This window comes from Somniosus microcephalus, chromosome 13 (genome assembly GCF_052327205.1).
Source record: "Somniosus microcephalus isolate GS21.2 chromosome 13, FLI_Smic_1.0, whole genome shotgun sequence".
Lineage (NCBI taxonomy): Eukaryota > Metazoa > Chordata > Chondrichthyes > Squaliformes > Somniosidae > Somniosus > Somniosus microcephalus.
In genome coordinates this window covers 110328397-110348641 of record NC_140999.1, presented here as the reverse complement: position 1 = coordinate 110348641, position 20245 = coordinate 110328397, and the positions used below count along the sequence as shown (strand labels likewise).

General features: G+C 41.8%; 1 protein-coding gene across 2 annotated transcripts in view; it reads right to left on the bottom strand.

Annotated features, from left to right (window-relative positions):
• Window positions 1-20245, bottom strand: part of gnas (GNAS complex locus) — a 447325-nt gene that overhangs the window by 2608 nt on the left and 424472 nt on the right. For both annotated transcript variants that reach the window (XM_086005197.1, XM_086005198.1), the window contains exons 6-11: window positions 19709-19763; window positions 16256-16329; window positions 10276-10334; window positions 6491-6611; window positions 5158-5288; window positions 1656-1723 (exon numbers count right to left, since the gene is read on the bottom strand). In XM_086005197.1, the coding sequence (XP_085861323.1) occupies window positions 1656-1723; window positions 5158-5288; window positions 6491-6611; window positions 10276-10334; window positions 16256-16329; window positions 19709-19763 (508 nt within the window). The remainder of the gene's footprint in view (window positions 1-1655; window positions 1724-5157; window positions 5289-6490; window positions 6612-10275; window positions 10335-16255; window positions 16330-19708; window positions 19764-20245) is intronic.

Below are 20245 nucleotides of genomic sequence, written 5' to 3'. Positions count from 1 at the left end.
AGCATCCTCTGGAAGGTACTCTTAAAAAGCAGGCACCTGACTACATGTGTAGCAGGAGGAGCCATTTAAGGAACCTTCTAGGGATTTATTCGAGGCCCTCCACAAGTTTCTTGAAATGCTTCAGCATTGCCTCCACTTGCTCCAAAGGTGGCTTTCCATAAAATGGGAATTTTCTATAGTTTCTGCCACTATTGGAGCAGTTCTATGGTCTGCATTATCTTGTCCATAAATTGGAAGCGATTCCAGATGGTTCAGGATGTTGAGCCACCATCATACTAATCTGGGTCAGCTGCTGGTGAACAAACAATCCAGGACCTGTATGTGGAGTAACACTCAAAAATAAATCTTATCTGGACCTATGGTTTTATTTGAGATCCATGTGGGAAGGGTTGGGGAAGCATCCCTCGATCAACATGGTTGCTGTATGGTGCCAAACACTTAAACAGATGGGGTGCTAGAGTTTTATCTCCCAATTTAATAATGACCTGTTCATTTCTTTGTGGAATTTAAACAAATGAAGGAAAACTGCTATATTAACAGGATAGTTCCTTTAATGTTTTAAACATAACTAGTGCGGGCAATCACCAAGAGCATTTACTTCCACCTCTAAATCATTGCCTGCTTCTCCATCAATCCCTCCAATGAATTCTTTATCTGTACCTTTGTGACCTCCAGAGTATAAGACTCACCTTCTTCGTCTCCCATCCTCCACAGACTCCACCTTGCCCAAAACTGCAAGAGTCCTGTCCCACACTACGCGTTGTTCACCCATCACCCCTGTTCTCACTGATGTACACTGGCTCTCTGCCTCTTGAAGCATTTAATTCAAAACACTTGTCCTCAACTATAAGTCCCTCTATGGCCTTGCAATCTCCTCCAGCTAGAAATTCCCTCCTGAATGTTCTGTTGCTCTGACCTTGGCCTTTAAGACTTCTAAAGTGTTGTTTCGGGTTTACTTTTTGTATCTGATTAGCCATCTTGCATACCTGTACAAGATCCCACCTGAAGCATACCTGTGGACGAAAACTCCTAGTTTATCAAGCTGTTTCTCATTGCCCGTTCGTCAAACACTGGGGATCAGCCTCGCTGTTCTCCAGTGTGTTCGTACAAATAACAGGCCCATCCTCAGCGGGGTACCCTCACATTCATTTCAAACCATTCAGGCAGTGATAGTTACCATTCTATTGTGTTTTTATATGGGTAACAACTTGCATTTACTAACCACCTATAACAGAAAAAATGTTCCAAAGCACTTCACAGAGACAGCAACAAAAAAATGGATGCAAAGCCAAAGGAGCTACTCGGAGGGGTGATCAAAATCTTGATCAAAGAAGTGTATTTTAAATAGGGTCTTAAAGGAGGAGAGGTTTAGGGAGCTATTTCCAGAGCATGGGCCAAGGCAGCTGAAGGCACGGCCGCCAATGGTGGGGCGTGGTGATGTACAAGAGGCTAGCATCAGAAGAATGGAAAGTAGGGGAGAGATGGGGTAGTTGTAGGGCCGGAGAAGGTTAGAGAGATAGTTAGAACAGAGTCCATGAAGGGCTTAATCATGGGGATTCAAATTTAAAATTTGATCATAACCATAAAAAAAATACAAGAAATTATACTGCATATAATTCCAGAGATTTTAAAAATATAGATGCAGGCATACTTACCAGGAACTCATCTCTTATGAAGTACTTGGCCCTTGTGACCCTTGGATCTTCATCAGGCTCTGGTGATGCTGTTATAAATAAGTTAGTAAATTATGCCAAAACAAAGAGGGGTTAGACTTCAGTACCAACTAAACTTAGTTGCATTATATTAAAGTTTTCTTTCTTTATTATAAGTTACACACCACTGCAAAGCATACAGTATTGTTGAAATTTGGAGGTACAGGAAACTTTGGTTTATCCGGAGGTTAACTGTCCGGAATGCTCGATCCACCTGCAAAAATCAGGAGCCGTTTCGTTCGTTTTTTTTTCTTTTCGTTGCTTTTTTTTCCCCACCAGTCAGGCTCTGCAAGGTCTCGCTGAAGCTGTTGCTAAGCTACAGAGACGCTTGCAAGGTACAGCCAACAGGGTTTGTTGCCAGATACGGAGCTCAAAAGCTCCTTCAACATTAGCGCTGGTTTGTCCGGCAGTTTTGATGGGACGGCAACAGCTCGGTCCCGTCGGTGCCGGATATCACAAAGTTTCCTGTATTCCCAGTGTGAGCTAGTCTACCCTACCTACACAGACAACAGATTTTAGCACTTCCAACAACTTTAATTATCCCAAATGGCACGAAGGCAGGCTACTGTAGTTGTATCAACACTTTGCAACATTTATGTACACATCGGCAATTAAGGTGCATAATTAACAGCCGTTTAGCATTCAAGAACCTGGTTTTCAATGCAGCAGAGCAGACTGCTAGTCATTTTTACATTTAAGGAGGGGTTCTGGAAGGGCGATGCTCAAGTGACCCACAATCTTTGTGTACCACTCTCCCCTGTTCTTCCACCACTGCTCCAAATCAAGGCCCATATAAATGCAAGTTGTTGTTGAAGGCTAGAGATCTTTGATTGATGGGTAGGCCACAAGTTACCCACAAAAATGTGAATCTCTGGCATCATCAGGACAACGCAGGTCATTTGCTTTAAACTGCAGTATTGTCAGTGGCTGGAGAACTGCATACTTTCTGTCAACCGTGAGTTGATGTAAAAGTGGCTAAAATTAAAACTACACTCAATACTTGTGCATGAAAATGGTGAGCTTTTCTCACCCAGAAATGCACCATCAACAAGTACCTTGCTGGGGAACAAAAATCATAATCTGGTAGACAATCTCATTCTTTGAAAGATGTTCGACCTTGCAGGCATTTGTTGTAATCACCAATGGGCAGTTACTTTTACAAACCTGTATCGTGATCACTTTATGATCAGGGCATATTCCTTCACATCCTGTTGTATACAGGCATTGTTGCGATAGCACCTCATTTCTCGACCAGAGCAAACAGTCATGAAACTGCAAGAGGATACACGATTTCCAAAGTAGCTCCAAGTATCACCAAGTCAGAAGGAGGATTGGTAAATTCTGACTGGGACCGTACAATGCAGAGGTTGAATTATGTTTGAAGACTGAGGAAGATCATTTATATTAAAAATCTTATGTCTGCGTGCACTTTCTGTCTATGAATTGTCACATTTCTGTCACACTTTTGTGTTAACTCTCTTCCCCCCTCACCACTATAAATTCCTTTGTCCACATTTATAGTGGAGACTGCCAATCATGTTGTAATTACCCCCTCCAGCCACTGGTAGAAATAAAGCACCTCAGTATTACATTGCCCAGCTTCTCAGCTTGAACCACAGGGAAATTCCTATGCTCCAAACAACTCAACTTCTCTGCTTCCAAACTGTGATAAGTTTTGCAATTTAATTACAAGCAATATCATAAATTAAAGTATTATATAAAAATATAAGGACAAATACATGATTTCTAAGCGGGGACTGAACTATGTCCTGGGTGCTCTGGTCCAACTACCCGCCAGCCTCCTAACCCAGCTTCACTTGGTCTGTGCAACACCATGGGAGACTGAATAGTACTGTGACAAAAATGAAATATTTTGGTCTTTAACGGATTATTTATCAGATTCTTTCCACGTCACAGCTCAGGATGCATAGAATACAGAACCCCAGGATGGCTGATGTACACACCTCAGGACAAGGCAAAGATATAGCTTTGTTCAGCAAGGCCTTGATATATTTGGATTGATTTCTGCTATTGTCCTTGGATGGGGAAGTGATTCATGGAGCCACATGTTTAGAACTAACCAATGGGTCAAGTCATTCCATTCAGTTACAAGCATACCGTGGGGCTGCTCATGGGTCACTAATGTAGCTAAGAGTGTAGGATACTGTAACTATTCCAAGCAGTTAAATTATAATATAAAGAACATCATGGGATAGTTAGCAAAGAGGGCTACAGTAAAGGAGGATGTGTAGATACTGCAGGCTTACATTAGGTGTGATTCGGCAGAAGGTTTAGAACATTTAATAAGAAATGAGTGAAAAAGATTAATACAGAAGTCAGTATTGAGTCAGCTGCACGTTATACATCTCTCTCGATTTCCATTTCCACGAATCTGGAGAGATGTACAACAGGCAGCTGATTCGCTATCACCCCTTTTACACAATCTCCCAAAGTCAAAATTACCCTATTTGTTTGAACTGGAATACTAATGCACTGGAAAAAGTGAATATTTATGTCGTGCAAGTTTATACTGATAAGAAATAGAACTATTTATATTCCAGTGAGAATTAAGTACACGTCTTGCAATATTGTCACCTACTGGTGTAGTAGCATATGACACACAAGAATCAGGTCACAGTAGTCTTAGAGTTAATAGGTTCAATGCAAGTCACCCGATGTTGCTTAGGAATTGTTCATCCAGAACAGTGAGTTTTAGAACAAGGTGTGACTCAAGGCTGTGAACTGCCTGCCGAGGTGTAAGCTCGTATTCTTATCCCCTCTGCTGCCTACTCTCAATACTTACTTATTTTAAACAAAGGTATATTGCATCCCTTGCCCATATATATATATATTTTTAACAGAAGAAAAAATCCCTAACCCACACTCAAAATGGCAGCCCTGGCTGAAAGCAACGTTATTCTTTTTGAATTAAGAAAGAAATCTTTTATGTTTGACGATTTCTGATGGTTAGAAAAAGTAAAATGAATATTCAGCACATTTTACTGAAACTGGAGTCCATCAAAATTGTTTTATGCTGCATGGTTCAATAGCTTATGTCAGCACATTCAGAGCAGGACAGAAAAGGGGAATGGAGAAGAGAAATAGGAGAGGAAAGGAGGGAGAAAAAGACAAAGTTAGTTTTATTTATCCATACCTTGTCTCATGTTTGTTTCTTTGGGGGGATGGGAGGGGAGATAGAGATGCGGGAGTAGTTTTTGTTCTTTTCCCCACCTAGCCAACAACACACAGCACCAACCCTTAATTAGAAGGTTGGTAACTACACCTTTGTAGCCATTCTTTCCGTGGGGAAGCTCCTGGCTTCTACTTAGTGCTGCTGAAAATGAATCTCAAATGTGTGGAAAATCACAAGTCTGTGCACCACTTCTGGACAAGGAACTGTAACCAACACACGAAGCATCTCTCGCTTTAGAAGAAAAGTGCTCACCATCATCAGGTGTAGTGTAACGAGCAAACTCAGGAAAGTAGTCCTCGATTTTAGATTTTCCTGCCAGCACTTTCTCTGCCAGCAAATCCTGCTTATTGAGGAAGAGAATTACAGAAATGGTCCGCAGCCACCTAGTTTAAAAAAGAAGCTCCATTCGGTGACCAATATATTCCACATAAAAGAACACTCCAATTTCCAACATGCATGCTGATTTTGGCTGATCGAAGAGTTTGTTTTTTTCTTGTGAAACTGCAGCCATTCGCTCACTTTTCTCATAATTCACTCAGCTCAGGATTGCTTCAGTTACTACCAATTTTGTGAAAACATTTCTTTACCCCCTCTTGCTTCACTTCCAATATACTTGCCTCCTCTCCCACGCCACTTGAAGATTCCGACGACTACTGACAATTTCCATCAATGCTAATGCTATCCTGAATAAATTATGCAATCACTTAATAATCTGCGATGTACATTGTTTCTAGCACTCGTGTGCGCTCGCCATTTTCACAGATACCCATGTCAGTTGGGATCAACACTATTAACTTGACTGGCTTTGATATTTTTCATGCACAGCCAAAAGAATAGAAATCAATTCCACAGAACTTTATCAAAAGAACCCGTTTTAAAACTAGAAACACAATAGAGAATTGTCCATAAATCAGGTACAAAAAATATGGCATTTTTGCCACAGGTGGACCTGTACAGTAGTCCTGCCATTGCCAGCACCCGCCAATGTAAGGGATGTGAACTCGGCACCTCGGACGACATCTCAGGCCTGGATTTTGAGCTGCCATTTGATAACAGTGGCAGATTAAGGTCTCTATACCAACTGGCCTCCAAGAGACTAAATAAGGAGCAGCAACATACTGCAAAGAAAAACAGGAGATCTCTATCTGTAAATCATAGCTCTCCGATTCAGCGCTCTCACCTGGCACTCTGACAGACATGGTAAATGACATTAGTTCAACAAAATGGTAGGCAATTTTCTTGACTTAATTTTAACTTAGAGATTGCTTTCAGTGCATAATCTAAAAATTACAGCTATTCCATTTATGAATGAAATCAGGACACACTTTTTAAACACACGGTAGCAAAAATCTGGAACTCTTTCTTTCTCTCCCCCCCGCCCCCAAAAGGCTGTGATGCTGGGTCAATTGGAAATTTTAACACTGAGATCGATAAGATTTTTTGTTAGGTAAGGGTACCAAGGGATATGGAACAAAGGCAGGTAAATGGAGTTGAGGTACAGATCAGCAATGATCCAACTGAAATAACGGGCTCTTGTTCCGATGTTGCAGTGTAAATATAAATATTACAGCAGTTATAAATTTACCTGTTGTTCCAGATGCTTTTGAACAGATTGAGAGCTTCTTGGAGGCGATTGGTCTGATTGTCCTCTCGTATAACCATATTGTAGCTACTGCTAGCCACCACAAATATGATAGCAGTGACGTCTGGAGAAAAAAACCCAGCAAGTAAAGGATCAGAGGTAAATAAATTAGAAAGAGTCACAGAAATCAAGTTTCTATTATTTGGTCTGAAATAATGACAAATTTACTCAAGACAATATTAACCAGGAGTCAGTGGTGATTGTTTAGCAATATACGTGTTCAGAAAGAACAGTTTTGGCGATCACAACATTAATAGTGCTAAAATGTGTTGCACTATCAGTGTGACAAGTAAAGCAACTTAAGTCATTTGAAGTAAAGTAGATGAATTTCAAGTAGAGTCAATGGGATACCACAGACCTTTGATGTAGTGAGGAGAAGTCTGCCTGTTCAGAGACACCCAAAAGGAAGGTAAGAAAATGCACATGGAGAGATCATAAGAGCAAGACTGAGGGGCACAGAATTAACATGGTAAAAAGGCAGGTAAATAGAAGCTCTGGGAAAGGATCAGAAGACAATGTTGAGAGAGGGAAGCATGGAGGCAAAGGTTTCTGACTGTATGGTAAGATCTATGGTTAAAGTTCACTGTATGGTTAAAGTTTTCAAAATTTTTGAATTTTATATGCATTTATGCCATAAATGTTATTTGTAGGGATATATAGTATATTGGGTGAAAAAACAATAGGGCCACCAATTATCTTCTCTACCTGTACAAATTTCAGTCAACCACAGTTATTTGAGGCAATTAGAAAAGTGTAACTTTATGCTTAGGGGTCACAGGCTCTACACAAGACATGCAGTTGGAATTGAGGTTAGTATTAACATTTTGCATAAGTATTAAGATTAGCTATGCAAATGGACACACAAATGAAAAATGACTCAGTCGTGACAAATTTTACAACGGGAGAAAGAATGATCAATCGTGTACAATGAAGGGAATAAAACTGGCACCGGGACCTTTCAAAGGTCCCTTTCATGGCAATATGGAGAAGCAATTAAAAAAATAAATTGAATACTGGAATACATACCAGTGGAGTACAGATTACGCTGAGGATTTACAATGTACTGGTCAGACCACAAATGTGAGTGCCTTTTTAATTGGCATATTTCAAAAGAGACATACTCATGCCAGTGGGTGCAGAGAGCATGATTGATTCCAAGTATAAAGGGGATGAGCTCCAAGGAAATATTACAGAACTTCAGTTCTACAGTCTAAAGAGGTAGCCGTAAAGGGTGGGGAAGGACGCTTCATCAAGCTGAGTAAATAACTGAATGCTCAGATAAGGTGAACTGAGAGTACTACTTCAAGGGAAGCTAGGTAATTGGACAAATGCAAATCAGTGAATGGTAAATTTAAAACAGATTTTGGGGAAGTTTAGGGTCTTGAGCAATTGGAATAATCTATCAAGTAAGGTGATGGAATAAAAGACATTAGGGGAGTTCAAGATGCAGTTGGATGCTAGGCTGTGTGGGTTGGAGTAGGATAGGAATGAGCTTATATTTATAGAACATCTTTAAGGGTGGTGAAATTTCTCAAGAGACTTCACAAAGGAAGAAAGAAATGGGTGCTGAGCCTTAATGAGACAGTTAGGAGAGGTGACCAAATACTGCTTGATGGGATGCTTTGCAGGTAAAGGCTGAGGTTGTAGGGTTCAGGGAAGGAACTGCAGAGAATAGAACCAGGACAGCTGAAGGCTCTGTTAGCCATGATGGATTGGAGATAGGTGCACAGAAAGCCAGAACCCAAGTCCTGAAGGACACAGGAGGAGGTGCAATACTTCAGGAGGTTGTAGAAGAAGGGTACAAGGATATACACAAATCTACGGATGAAGACGAGGATTATAAATGTGATACACTGGGGATAGGGAGTCAGTGTAGATCAATGAGGATGATGTAATGTGGAAGTGATACTTTGTGTGGGACTGGATGCAGGTAGCAGAATTTTGGTTGTGTTGGGAGTGTATGGAAGTTGGTGGTTGGGAAGCAAGCAAGGTCTGTGTTGGAGCAATTGAGTCTAGGAGGTGATAAAAGAGTGGATAAGGGTTTTGGTGGCGGTAGGCAGAGGCAGAGACTGGTGATATTGTGAAGGTGTAAATAAGCTATTTGGCTGACAGACAAGATATGGCAATTGAAGTTCAATTCTAGGATGAGCAGGAAGCCAAATTTGCAAAAGGCCTTTAGGAAAGGAAACCTGCCTTCCTTACCTGGTTTGGCCTATATGTGACGACAGTCCCACACCAACGTCATTAAAGTGAATTTTAAAAAATGGTGATCGAGTCTGTGGCAAGGGAATGGAGTTTTTGGTAGGGGCTGAAAATGATGGCTTTTGTCTGCCCAACAATTGGAGGACATTCTGGTTCATCCATGATGATGTCAGATAGACAGGCGAGCTGTCATGGGAGACTGTAGCCTAACACTAATACAGAATTGGTAATTGTTTCAAATTTATGGCTCAATTTAAAATGGTTTACAATGCAAGTAACTACTTGTGTAATTTACACACAGTACATTACAGGTCTCTATTTTGTAACACCATTATGCATGTCCCGATCCTGTCCTGTTCAGCCTACTAGCTGACATTCACTCACTTTCTTCCCTGCCACATTTTTTTTGCCAGCTTGCTTCTCTCTTGCATGCATCTATTTTTCTTCTGGTCTGTCCCTTGCTTGACCTGATTTTTCTATCTTTCAGGAAATCCTTGCTCCTCACTGCTCTTCATTCTAGTTTCATTTTATAGAGCTCCCTGATGTAAATAGTGGGACCTGTAATCACAGATTAAACTCCCAAAAACATTGACTGTACAACTTTAACTACCTCTGAAGCAATATAACACAACAAAATAAATCTCAAAAAGGAACAGTATTAAAAAAAAAACCCACAGAAACAAGCAGCTGTGGCATATAACATAAGATGGGCATATAAAAAAAATAGATAAGCTTTCCCAATGGCTTAGCAGATTTATCCAGTCAGCAGGTCGAAGGTAAAAATGCCCAGCTTGCGCTGTATTAACCGAATTCAATACCGGCAGCAGTAAGGTGGCGCAAATTGGCGTCAGTGCCACCTGAGTTAGTGGCGTAAATTGGCCAGAGTTCTCAGCCCTAAATGCCATGCCCACAATTTCACTGGAAATGCAGATGTGGATATTGGGTGCGGACAGGATTAGGTTCGACTGTTTTGGGCCACCCATAATCAGTGTCCAGTTTAGATACTAGCTCCTGTGGTAACCTCCAGCAAACACACCATCAACAGGGGATTCTCCTATCTTCGACATTTACAATGTCATTCGCTAAATAAATGCAGAGTGAAACTGCAAAGAGCGTGACGCTGCAGACACCAGGTGTGTTATTCTGCTTGCCAACGCACATTATTCCAGAGCTGGGAACAGCTATGCTTCTTCAAGCTCCATCAATCTGGCTCTAGGATTTGAGAAGTTATTTAAGCAGGATGAGACGGGTCTGCAGCAGTCTCTCAATTCCCAACAGATGGAACTGTGCACCAGGCAAAAGCCCAACTGACATCTGGTGAAACCTACCCAACTAAGCTAGGTGAGCTGGCTACTTGGAACTAGCAACATTAATTTTGAGAATTATGCACTCTTTCTCCTTGGATTGTGGCCAGTCTTCCTGTCCCCAAAATGATGGATGTACATGATCAAAGAATCTTCCCATATGTGGAATACTCTTCTTACAAGGAATATGCTGCCGTAAAATACTTCACTTCCAGCTCTTACCATTGAAACACTGAATCCATTTCCTGCGCTCGTCTCGTTGCCCTCCGACATCAAACATGCTGCAAAAGGAAAATGGTTGAACCCATTTTATGATCAACGCGGACAAGATTAAACCTCATGCAAGATCAATTTCCTCAAATTGAAGACTATTCACATTCAGAAAGAAGTCTAACCGATGCTGACCAGCAGAAAAAAAGACCAAAAGAGCAAATGAATTTGCTAAATTTGCCCCATCAACATTCCCACTGCCAGCAATATTCTCATGGTCAAGGTTAAAAACCCAGTATCTCAACATTCCAGTGTTCTGTTGTGACTTCTTCAACCTTGGACATTGGATTTTCTGGTGTTAAGAGTCAGTCAGGGTTCCTATAACAATTCCTGTAGATAATGGAAATAAAGTGCATGTATTCTATATAGACAGAACTAAAAGCATTCATCATTCTACACAGTTTTATTTTTAACAAAACATGAAGTAAACATTACAACAGTATCTAGCTAAATGAGTTGTGGAATGTATCTCATTATTCCTTAGCTACACGGAAGGTTACCATCTTGTTATGACAGCTCAAAATGACAATGTTGTGGCACAATTCATTTGTATGTGCACAGCTGAAGGAATGAAGAAAAATGTAATGTGTGCTCTTCCTCATTCTTCAAATACAAAGCTCAATCTTGATGTGACCTGACACAAAATATAACTTCCTTTTTGAGTGCATTTAAATGCCTTGTTCTATCACCTTGGTCTGACTGCTGGTGTCTCTCTCCAAAAAAAAATTTGAGGAACACTTCTAGAATGAAACTTGCAGTCTTTTGGAGCAGTGAAGGAAGTACATTACTATATGATGCCTATCACTTAAAAGGAAGAATCCCTGCTTCTCCCTCAACTCTGAATATTTATTTATATGTTGAGGCTAGACTATACTCAAAGGATGAGGAATTGAAATATAACATTTTAAGAACAATTCAACTTGTTTTAATAGAATTGCTATGTCACTACATGAATAATTTACTCGGAATCAGTGCTTTAAAAAAAAAAGTTGAGTGTCTGGGGTGCTCCATCTTTGTTTATTTCTCAAAGTGGCCAAGTTTACCAAGTATTACGGCCCAAGTTTGATTGTTACATGTGGTAACGTCTTTTACAGATTGTGTGTCAGCTGGTGTTTTTGGCTTTCACTAAATTCTCCCTCTCCGACAGAACCGGATTGCTATGATGGGTGGAGATTGTTGAATGAAGGATGAAGCAAGGCTACCTGCTTTGTGTTCATTATTTGAATGATGTGCATCCTCGATCCCACCTAATCAGGCTTTCCGGGAGTAAGTTTTGGGATCTTTGATTAGTCAGTCAGTTCCTATTTAGCTTCAGGTAAAAAAAAACTAGTGTGTAGGCTCTGGGCTTTATAAAGCACAAAGTTAAAAACTGGTGTGTGGCACTGCCCACCTCAGACGTTATTTTGTTATATGTGTGCTAAATCACACAGCCACTTTGCAAATATGTTCAAAATCTGACAGGGATGTGCCCAGCAAGCTGAACAGGTGGAATGACCTTTAACCTGACCCCCGAGTTTCTTTCCCACAAGCTGTTGAGGCTAGTAATTTCAAAAGAGAGATTGATACAATGTTGTTAGGCAAGGGTATTGAGGGAACCAAGGCAGCTAGATTGAGTTAAGATACAGATCAGCCATGATCTAATTGAATGGTAGAACAGGCTTGAGGAGTTAAATGGCCTCCTCCTGTTCCTATGATGACAGTAGAGCTGAACCTACTCTGCCACACAATTAGCTATTACTTGGTCACTGATTTGCCTTGGGTTTTTGAGCCAAAGCAAAACAAATTAACTGCCTAGACATACAAAGATGTTCACTGCCGGTCCAACAGTAGCTTAGTGCTCAGAGTATCCACACAGTAAAACTAACGTTCTACCTTTGACCAGTGGAATAAAATGAGGAAGCAATTTCTTGACTCAAATGAAATTGAGAAACAAATGTGCTCAGAAACGGAAGTGTCTCCGAAGGATTCCTGATCCAAATACCAAATCAAATATGGTTGATCAGTTCACAAAAGAGAGATGGAGATGAGGGCAGCCAATCTTAGCTCGTCCATTCTGAGACAAGTCTACAGTTCCAGAAAAGCCTCCAACTGTTCTTTTTAAAATGGTACCACGGTTGCTGCTGCCAATACCATGTTCAGAATGTCATTCCGTGTGTTGATCACTCTATGGGAGGACCTCCTGACATCAAATCTAAATGTTTCTTTTTTCCAGACTGAAGATGTGCCCTCATCCTACTGTTGTGACACTGTGTTACAGATCTACTTCCTTATACCTTTGTGACAGGAGTGGCCAACCTGCACTTCCAAGCCCTGGCAATTAGATCACTGAAGCTCAGGTGGCTCAATCCTACTTGGACATTTATTTATTTTCTGGTCTGAGGTTTGTTGAGGACTTTTTTGTGTCACCGTTGCTTCATTGGTGGATAAATTTGTTGGTTACAGCAATTTGACATGTCTGGCAACATTCACGTGAAGCTCTGTGATGAGCACTAATGCAGCACATGAAGACCATTGCTCTGTGAGGTTCCCTTTTATTTGCCTCCAGATAGCTGGTGACGTTTGGCCAGGTCAAGAATGATGGAGAGTGGATAGGTGAACATTGCAGAACTCGAGTCAGTTTGTGATCAATACTTGGATTCATGATCAAGATGGGTGTAGATGGGGATTAAATTACTGAATATTGGTTGGATGGGGATGCAGAAGGAAAGAGTGCATAATAAGGGAGAACTGAGCGGGGATATGTCAAAAGGAAGAGATGCAGTTATGGACATGAACATATGAAAACTTTGGACAGGAAAAGACCAGCTGGTCCATCCAGCCTGTCCCATACAGGTGTGAAGACTTATGCATCACGTCAAGAAATTCCTTACTACCTAGGTACCATGCATTCTACTGGGAGAGGTAATAAAACAGACTGCCAATTCGGAGAAGTGGGTGGATTCTGGAAAATTTCTCCCATCCCTCTCGTCAATGAAGACATTCACGAGTTCCTTACTTTTGGTGTCCAAATTGAGGGCAGAGGGCACCATAGAGGATAGTCAAAGGACATGGTGGCAGAGGAAGGTCAGAGGAGATAATAAAGCAGTGTTTGTAATTGTTCCTGCTCTCCAGACTGATTTTGGTGTATTAAACAAATTTTCACAATGGAAAAGAAGCAAAACTAGAAGTTGAGGTAGTCAAGCCAGATCTGGTAAGAGAGCCAGCTAGGCCAGGTGCTTGCCATGTGTTATCAAGTTTACAGTCATAAATTAAGGCTACAAATAAATTAACAAAGCTAAAGGTTTAAAAAAGTGTTTATGGGATGTGGGCGTCGCTGGCAATGCTAGCATTTATTGCCCATCCCTAGGTGCCCTTGAGAACGTGGTGGTGAGCCACTTTCTTGAACTGCTGCAGTCCGTGTGGTGAAGGTACTCCCACAGTGCTGTTAGGGAGGGAGTTCCAGGATTTTGACCCAGCAACGATGAAGGAACAGCCGATATACTTCCAAGTCAGGATGGTGTGTGACTTGGAGGAGAGGGTGGTGGTGTCCCCATGTGCCTGCTGCCCTTGTCCTTCTAGATGGTAGAGGTCACAGGTTTGGGAGGTGCTGCTGAAGAAGCCATGGCGAGTTGCTGCAGTGCATCCAGTAGATGGTACACACTGCAGCCATGGCATGTGGAGGGAGTGAATGTTTAAGGTGGTGGATGGGGTGTCAATCAAGTGGGCTGCTTTGTCTTGGATGGTGTTGAGCTTAAGTATTGTTGGAGCTGCACTCATCCAGGCAAGTGGAGAGAATTCCATCACACTCCTGACTTGTGCCTTGTAGATGGTGGAAAGGTTTTGGGGAGTCAGGAGGTGAGACACTCGCCACAGAAAACCCAGTCTCTGACCTGCTCTTGTTGCCACAGTAGTTATGTGGCTGGTCCAGTTAAGTTTCTGGTCAATGGTAACCCCCAGGATATTGATGGTGGGGCATTCGCCGATGGTATTGCCGTTGAATGTGAAGGGGCAGTGGTTAGATGCTCGCTTGTTGGACATAGTCATTGCCTGGCACTTGCGTGGCACGAATGTTACCTGCCACTTATCAGCCCAAGCCTGAATGTCGTCCAGGTCTTGCTGCATGTGGGCATGGACTGCTTCATTATCTGAGGAATTGCGAATGGAACTGAACACTGTACAGTCATCAGCGAACATCCCCACTTCTGACCTTATGATGGAGGGAAGATCATTGATGAAGTAGCTGAAGATGGTTGGGCCTAGGACACTGCCCTGAGGAACTCCTGCAGCGATGTCCTGGGGCTGTGATGATTGACCTCCAACAGCCACAACCTTTGTGCTAGGTATGACTCCAGCCAGCGGAGAGTTCCCTCCCACCCCCCCCCCCCCCAATTTCCATTGACTTCAGTTTTACTAGGGCTCCTTGACGCCACACTCGGTCAAATGCTGCCTTGATGTCAAGGGCAGTCACTCCCACCTCACCTCTGGAATTCAGCTCTTTTGTCCATGTTTGGACCACAACTGTAATGAGATCTGGAGCCAAGTGGTCCTGGCGGAACCCAAACTGGGCATCGGTGAGCAGGTTATTGGTGAGTAAGTGCTGCTCGATAGCACTGTCGACGACACCTTCCATCACTTTGCTGATGATTGAGTGTAGACTGATGGGGCGGTAATTGGTCGGATTGGATGTGTCCTGCTTTTTGTGGACAGGACATACCTGGGCAGTTTTCCACATTGTTGGATAGATGCCAGTGTTACAGCTGTACTGGAACAGCTTGGCTAGAGGCGCGGCTAGTTTTGGAGCACAAGTCTTTAGCACGACAGCCGGGATGTTGTCGGGGCTCACAGCCTTTGCTGCATCCAGCGTGCTCAGCCATTTCTTGATATCACATAGATTGAATCGAATTGGCTGAAGACTGGCTTCTGTGATGGTGGGGACCTCAGGAGTAGGTCGATATGGATCATCCACTTAGCACTTCTGGCTGAAGATGGTTGCAAACGCTTCAGCCTTGTCTTTTGCACTCACGTGCTGGGCTCCGTCATCATTGAGGATGGGGATATTCCTGGCGCCTCCTCCTCCCGTTAGTTGTTTAATGGTCCACCACCATTCACGACTGGATGTGGCAGGACTGCAGAGCTTTGATCATATATAAAAGCCTAGCTAACAGTTGGCTACATCACATTCTTACAACCCACTTTCCTTGGCTGAATCAGAAGGTAATACGACACAACCTCTTGTGCCATGACTGCACCATTTTAGCGCTGCATAATTTTTGCTGTGACTTGGGCAAGCAGCTAGGAAAGTGGAGCTGAAGTTTTCTACGAAGTGGTTGAATGAATAAAGGAGGACTGATTAAATATTTGCAAAGAATTGACTTGGTTATCAAGTGGGGATTCACAACTGCACGTTATAGATTGTTAATAAAAAAGTCATATCCCCTCTTGCAGTAACCAGTGCATAAGAGAGCCTTAGTTGGAGGGGGAATCAGAAAACACACCGTGTTTTAATTAAGTGAAAGTGATTGCAAGGGAGAATGATGGGATTAACAGTAACCTAGAATTCACAATTTGCTACATTCTGATGAATTCACTTGTTTTCTCTCAAACCCCATTTTACCTTCACTGATCCACTTATATCATATTTATGTTTCCTTCCCAAGAGATGACCGGCTTCTAGACACACGCCAACACCTCATGGGCAAAACGATGGTCCGTGTACAAGAGGCATTCAGGATGACCCGCTAACTAATTTTCCTTTTTCTGTGTCCGTTCATCACCTCCCCATGATAGGAAAGCTGAGACTGCAAATGCACACACACTTCAGCAGCATCCTAATGGATCCATCAACTCATTCATAACTATTCACAAATCAAAACAAAATGTCACTTTCCTAAGAATGTTGGGTCATCAAATCATTACTATGCACCAATCAAACTATCAGCCAAGGAATACTCACTGAAAGTTTACTTTTTCAACTTGAAACCTGGTTTCAAAAATTCCCGATGTCAAAACTCTGCATCGCAGAAGGTCCTTCAAAAGGAAAAGAGAATGTCAGCATAATGAGCAAGGCAAAGAGTCTGTTGTTACCAAGTTGCATATTACAGACCCTTGGGTTACAGAGCTATCTGAGTATGCAGCAATTCTTTGAGCCTTGATGCTCAATCAGCATATCAATTAACTTAATTACTTAAAAAAAAATTATCCATGGGCCAGGGTTTTGTTTAAGTGGCCACTCTTTGGCATTGGGACACAGCCAAATATAATTGGATCAATCATTGGGATAGAGATCTGATACAACAGATACAGGGATCAGACATTGAGACAGAGCAAGAAACAACTGGGACAGTGGTTCAACAGTGAGACAGAGCAAGATATAACTGAGATCAGATATTGGGACACAGCAAAGTATAACAAGCAAGTTTTTTTAAACTTCTGTTTTGGGTAGGATTTTTCTCATTGTTAGTATCCAGTGTTAGTTACTATGTTCGTGTTGTACTGTGCACTTGTCACAGAAGTTGCTTTAGGTTTAGAGACCCCACTCCCCCCCCAGGAAAAAAATCTGCTCATGTTGATTTTTGTAAAAGGCAATGGGTAATGAATACATTTTGGATTATTAGATGAAAAAAGACCAATGTCTATCTAGTTCCCCTTTTACCATCCTGGTAGTTGCTTGCTACAACAATAATAGAGTTCTTGACCATTCATGGCAATCAATCTCTATATTCAAATCCTCCCGCAGCTTATCTGGTTCAGTTTCATTAGTTTTATTATCTACAAATTTAGCTAGTGTGTTTATGACCCCGAGCTCTGCATCATTTCTGAAGCTAAACAAAAGAGGTCCCAGAAGTTACCCCCGAGGACCCACTGGTAACATTCTCGCAGGCGGACGACAATCACGGTATCACCACCCTCTGGGTTCTATTAGTCAACCAATTATACATCCATTGTACAATATTTCCACTGTTTCCTGGGCCAACATATAAATCGCGTCACTCCCACGCTGTATTTAGCAGCTTGTGAATGCCTTCTCGCCTATACAAAACCTTATTCTTGGTTTTGTATCTAGAGGCATAGAACACAAAAGCAAGGAAGGAATGCTGAACTTGTACAAGACCTTAGTTAAGCTAAAGTTGGAGGACTGTGCACAGTTTATGGCACACCATTACAGGAAGGATATCAAAGCAATTGAAAAGGTACAGTGTATATTCATTGGGGTGTTCCTAGTGATGAGGGGGTTACAGCTAGGAAGGAAGACTTGAAAAGTTAGGGCTCATTTCACAGGAGCCGAGAAGGTTGAAGGGGGGACCTAACTGAGGTCTAAGATTAAGAAAATTCACAATAGGGTAAATAGTAATACACTGTACAGGAAACTTTGTGCTATCCGGCACCGACGGGACCAAGCTGTTGCCGTCCCATCAAAACTGCCGGACAAACCAGCGCTAATGTTGAAACATACGGAGGTTTTGAGCTCCGTATCTGGCAACAAACCCTGTTGCTTAGCAACAGCTTCTAAACAGTCGGCCGTACCTTGCAAGCGTCTCTGTAGCTTAGCAACAGCTTCAGCGAGACCTTGCAGAGCTTGACTGTTGAGAGAAAACCTAACGAAACGGCTCCTGATTTTTGCCGGTGGCTCAAGCTTGCCGGACATTTAGCCTCCAGATAACACAAAGTTTCCTGTAGATTGTTTCTGCTGGTCAGTGAAACAATAATGAAAGGGCAGAAGTTGAACAATCACAAAAAGAATATAAAGGGAGGGTAGAAAAATATTTTGTTACACAAAGGGGAGTTAGAATTCTCTGCTGCAAATGATTGTTTAAGCAGAGTCTAGAAAGGAATTAGCTCGTTGGTTGAAAAGAATATTCAAGGGTATGGGGAGCGAGTCGGAGAGTGGGATTAGATTAGGTGGTTCATGTAGAAAAACAGAGTGCATACTTGATGGGCTGGATGGCCTCTGTTCTGGAATAGTCTTTGAGTTTATGTATGGAAATGAGTAACAAATAGCAATACCAATTGCACATTTGAGTTGTGCATTAATTCAATTTAGACCAAAATGCCTTACTACCACCTAAAAGGTACAATGTTACCTATTTAACTAAATGGCAATTTGAACTTCTAATAAAATGTTTTAAAAGTTTTTGTGAATCATATGCAGAGCAGGTGAGGGATGCACGTGTTTGGAAATAGAATACTTTTGCATTGCAGGCACCCAGCATCAGCATCAGGCACTCCCATATAGTGCAGTTAGATGCAGATTAAAGCTACCTCCACACCATGACATCAACGTGACTAACACACCAATTACAGAGCAGAGACCCAACTTCACAACAGCACCCTTTACTACACCAGGGTGACTTTGTTCTATTTCCTACACAATCTCTGAATGAGATTGCTGATTTAGTGCCAAATTAAAGGTAGGCTCGTGCTGTGGGCCCATGGCTGGTAGGAACTGAACTGAGACCAACAACACTCATTTCCTGCAGGACCCTTACACTATACCTAGCAGATAGAAAATACTTTAATCCCATCAGTCTGGCATTTGAATGCAAGTCCTTGAGGTGAAGAAGCAGCATGTAACCTACTGTATAACTTGCACATTAAATGAATGCTTGTTACCGTATCTTGGACTACACTGCATGGGGGTTCAGGAATAGAGACACTGAAATTATATTCTGGAAGTGACTAGTGGTTAAAATATAAACACCCTGGAATGGCAGCAAACATTAAAATGGGAATTATGCTGTAGTTCGTGCCAAGTCAAGATAGATAAAAGTAAAATCTAGATTATTCTTTTCCTTGTAATTTGTGAATTTATACAACAGAATCTGATTTTTCAGCGCAACTGACTATAGCGGTTTTTATACTGGCGCTGATTTAATTCAGATTCCAGGAGACCCAACATCCAGGGGTTGGCTCCCAGCCTTTATGCTGTTAAATCTGGCTCACTTATCCTGGCGGCAGACTCTAGACTTGAGATTTTTGTGGGTCTGGAAGCTTGGCTCCAGGATCAAGGAGCTGACTTACGGACACTGGTTTCCTGGAATCCAAACTAAACACTAGTATAAAAGCAGCTTATGTGCTGTCATGTTTGAAAGCAAATGACAATCCTCTGGCCAAAAGTTTTTCGCTTATTGCATTTCAGATCCTTCAACGCAGCAATTTAATAAAGTCACTGATCTAACGGGTCCATTTCAAAAATAGAAAATTTGAACTGACCATGGTCAAAGTTAAATTTACCGTAACTTAAAAGGAAAAGGAAAGCATACAATACAAAATTAAAAATAGCTAACACATCAAGTACAGAGCATAGGCCCAAAATAATTTCACCAACTTTGCCTCTCAGCCAGGGAATGGTGCGTATTATGAGGGAGGACTTAAAAAAGAGCAGGGGAAGATAAATAAATCTGCTTACCTGGTCTGGAGGTATGTAGTCATTCTGTTTGACTATGTCAATCCTGTCTAGAAAGCTATAAGATAAAACAAATAAATACACTATTAACATACATGTATATTAGGTGAAGGGAGGAAAGGAAGTTAAGACCCACATTTAAATCATACACTCTGCAAAAACGTCTTCAAAAAGTCAAGACACAGTTAACTCCAGTTAAGCAAATTGTAATGCATTGTTTACCATTACTTTTGAGTAAGGTTTGGGCCCTCTTTTGTGCTGTGCCGGTAGGAATTGCATCACAAGTTTTGAAACTGGGGCCCCTGGACTCTGGGGTGGGGGAGCACAAGGTGATCCCAGGAGTCTGAGAGGCCTTCAGAGTTCTGTATCGGGCGACTTACTGACAAATTACTTCTGTTGCTAATACTAATAAAGACAATTTCTCCAACTATGCTATTGTTTTCTTTTGGATAGCGGACACAGATCATATAAAAATGTTCACAGATATAGTAGAAAATGAATGAGGCAAACATAACACAGGGACAGGACGGTGTGACTATG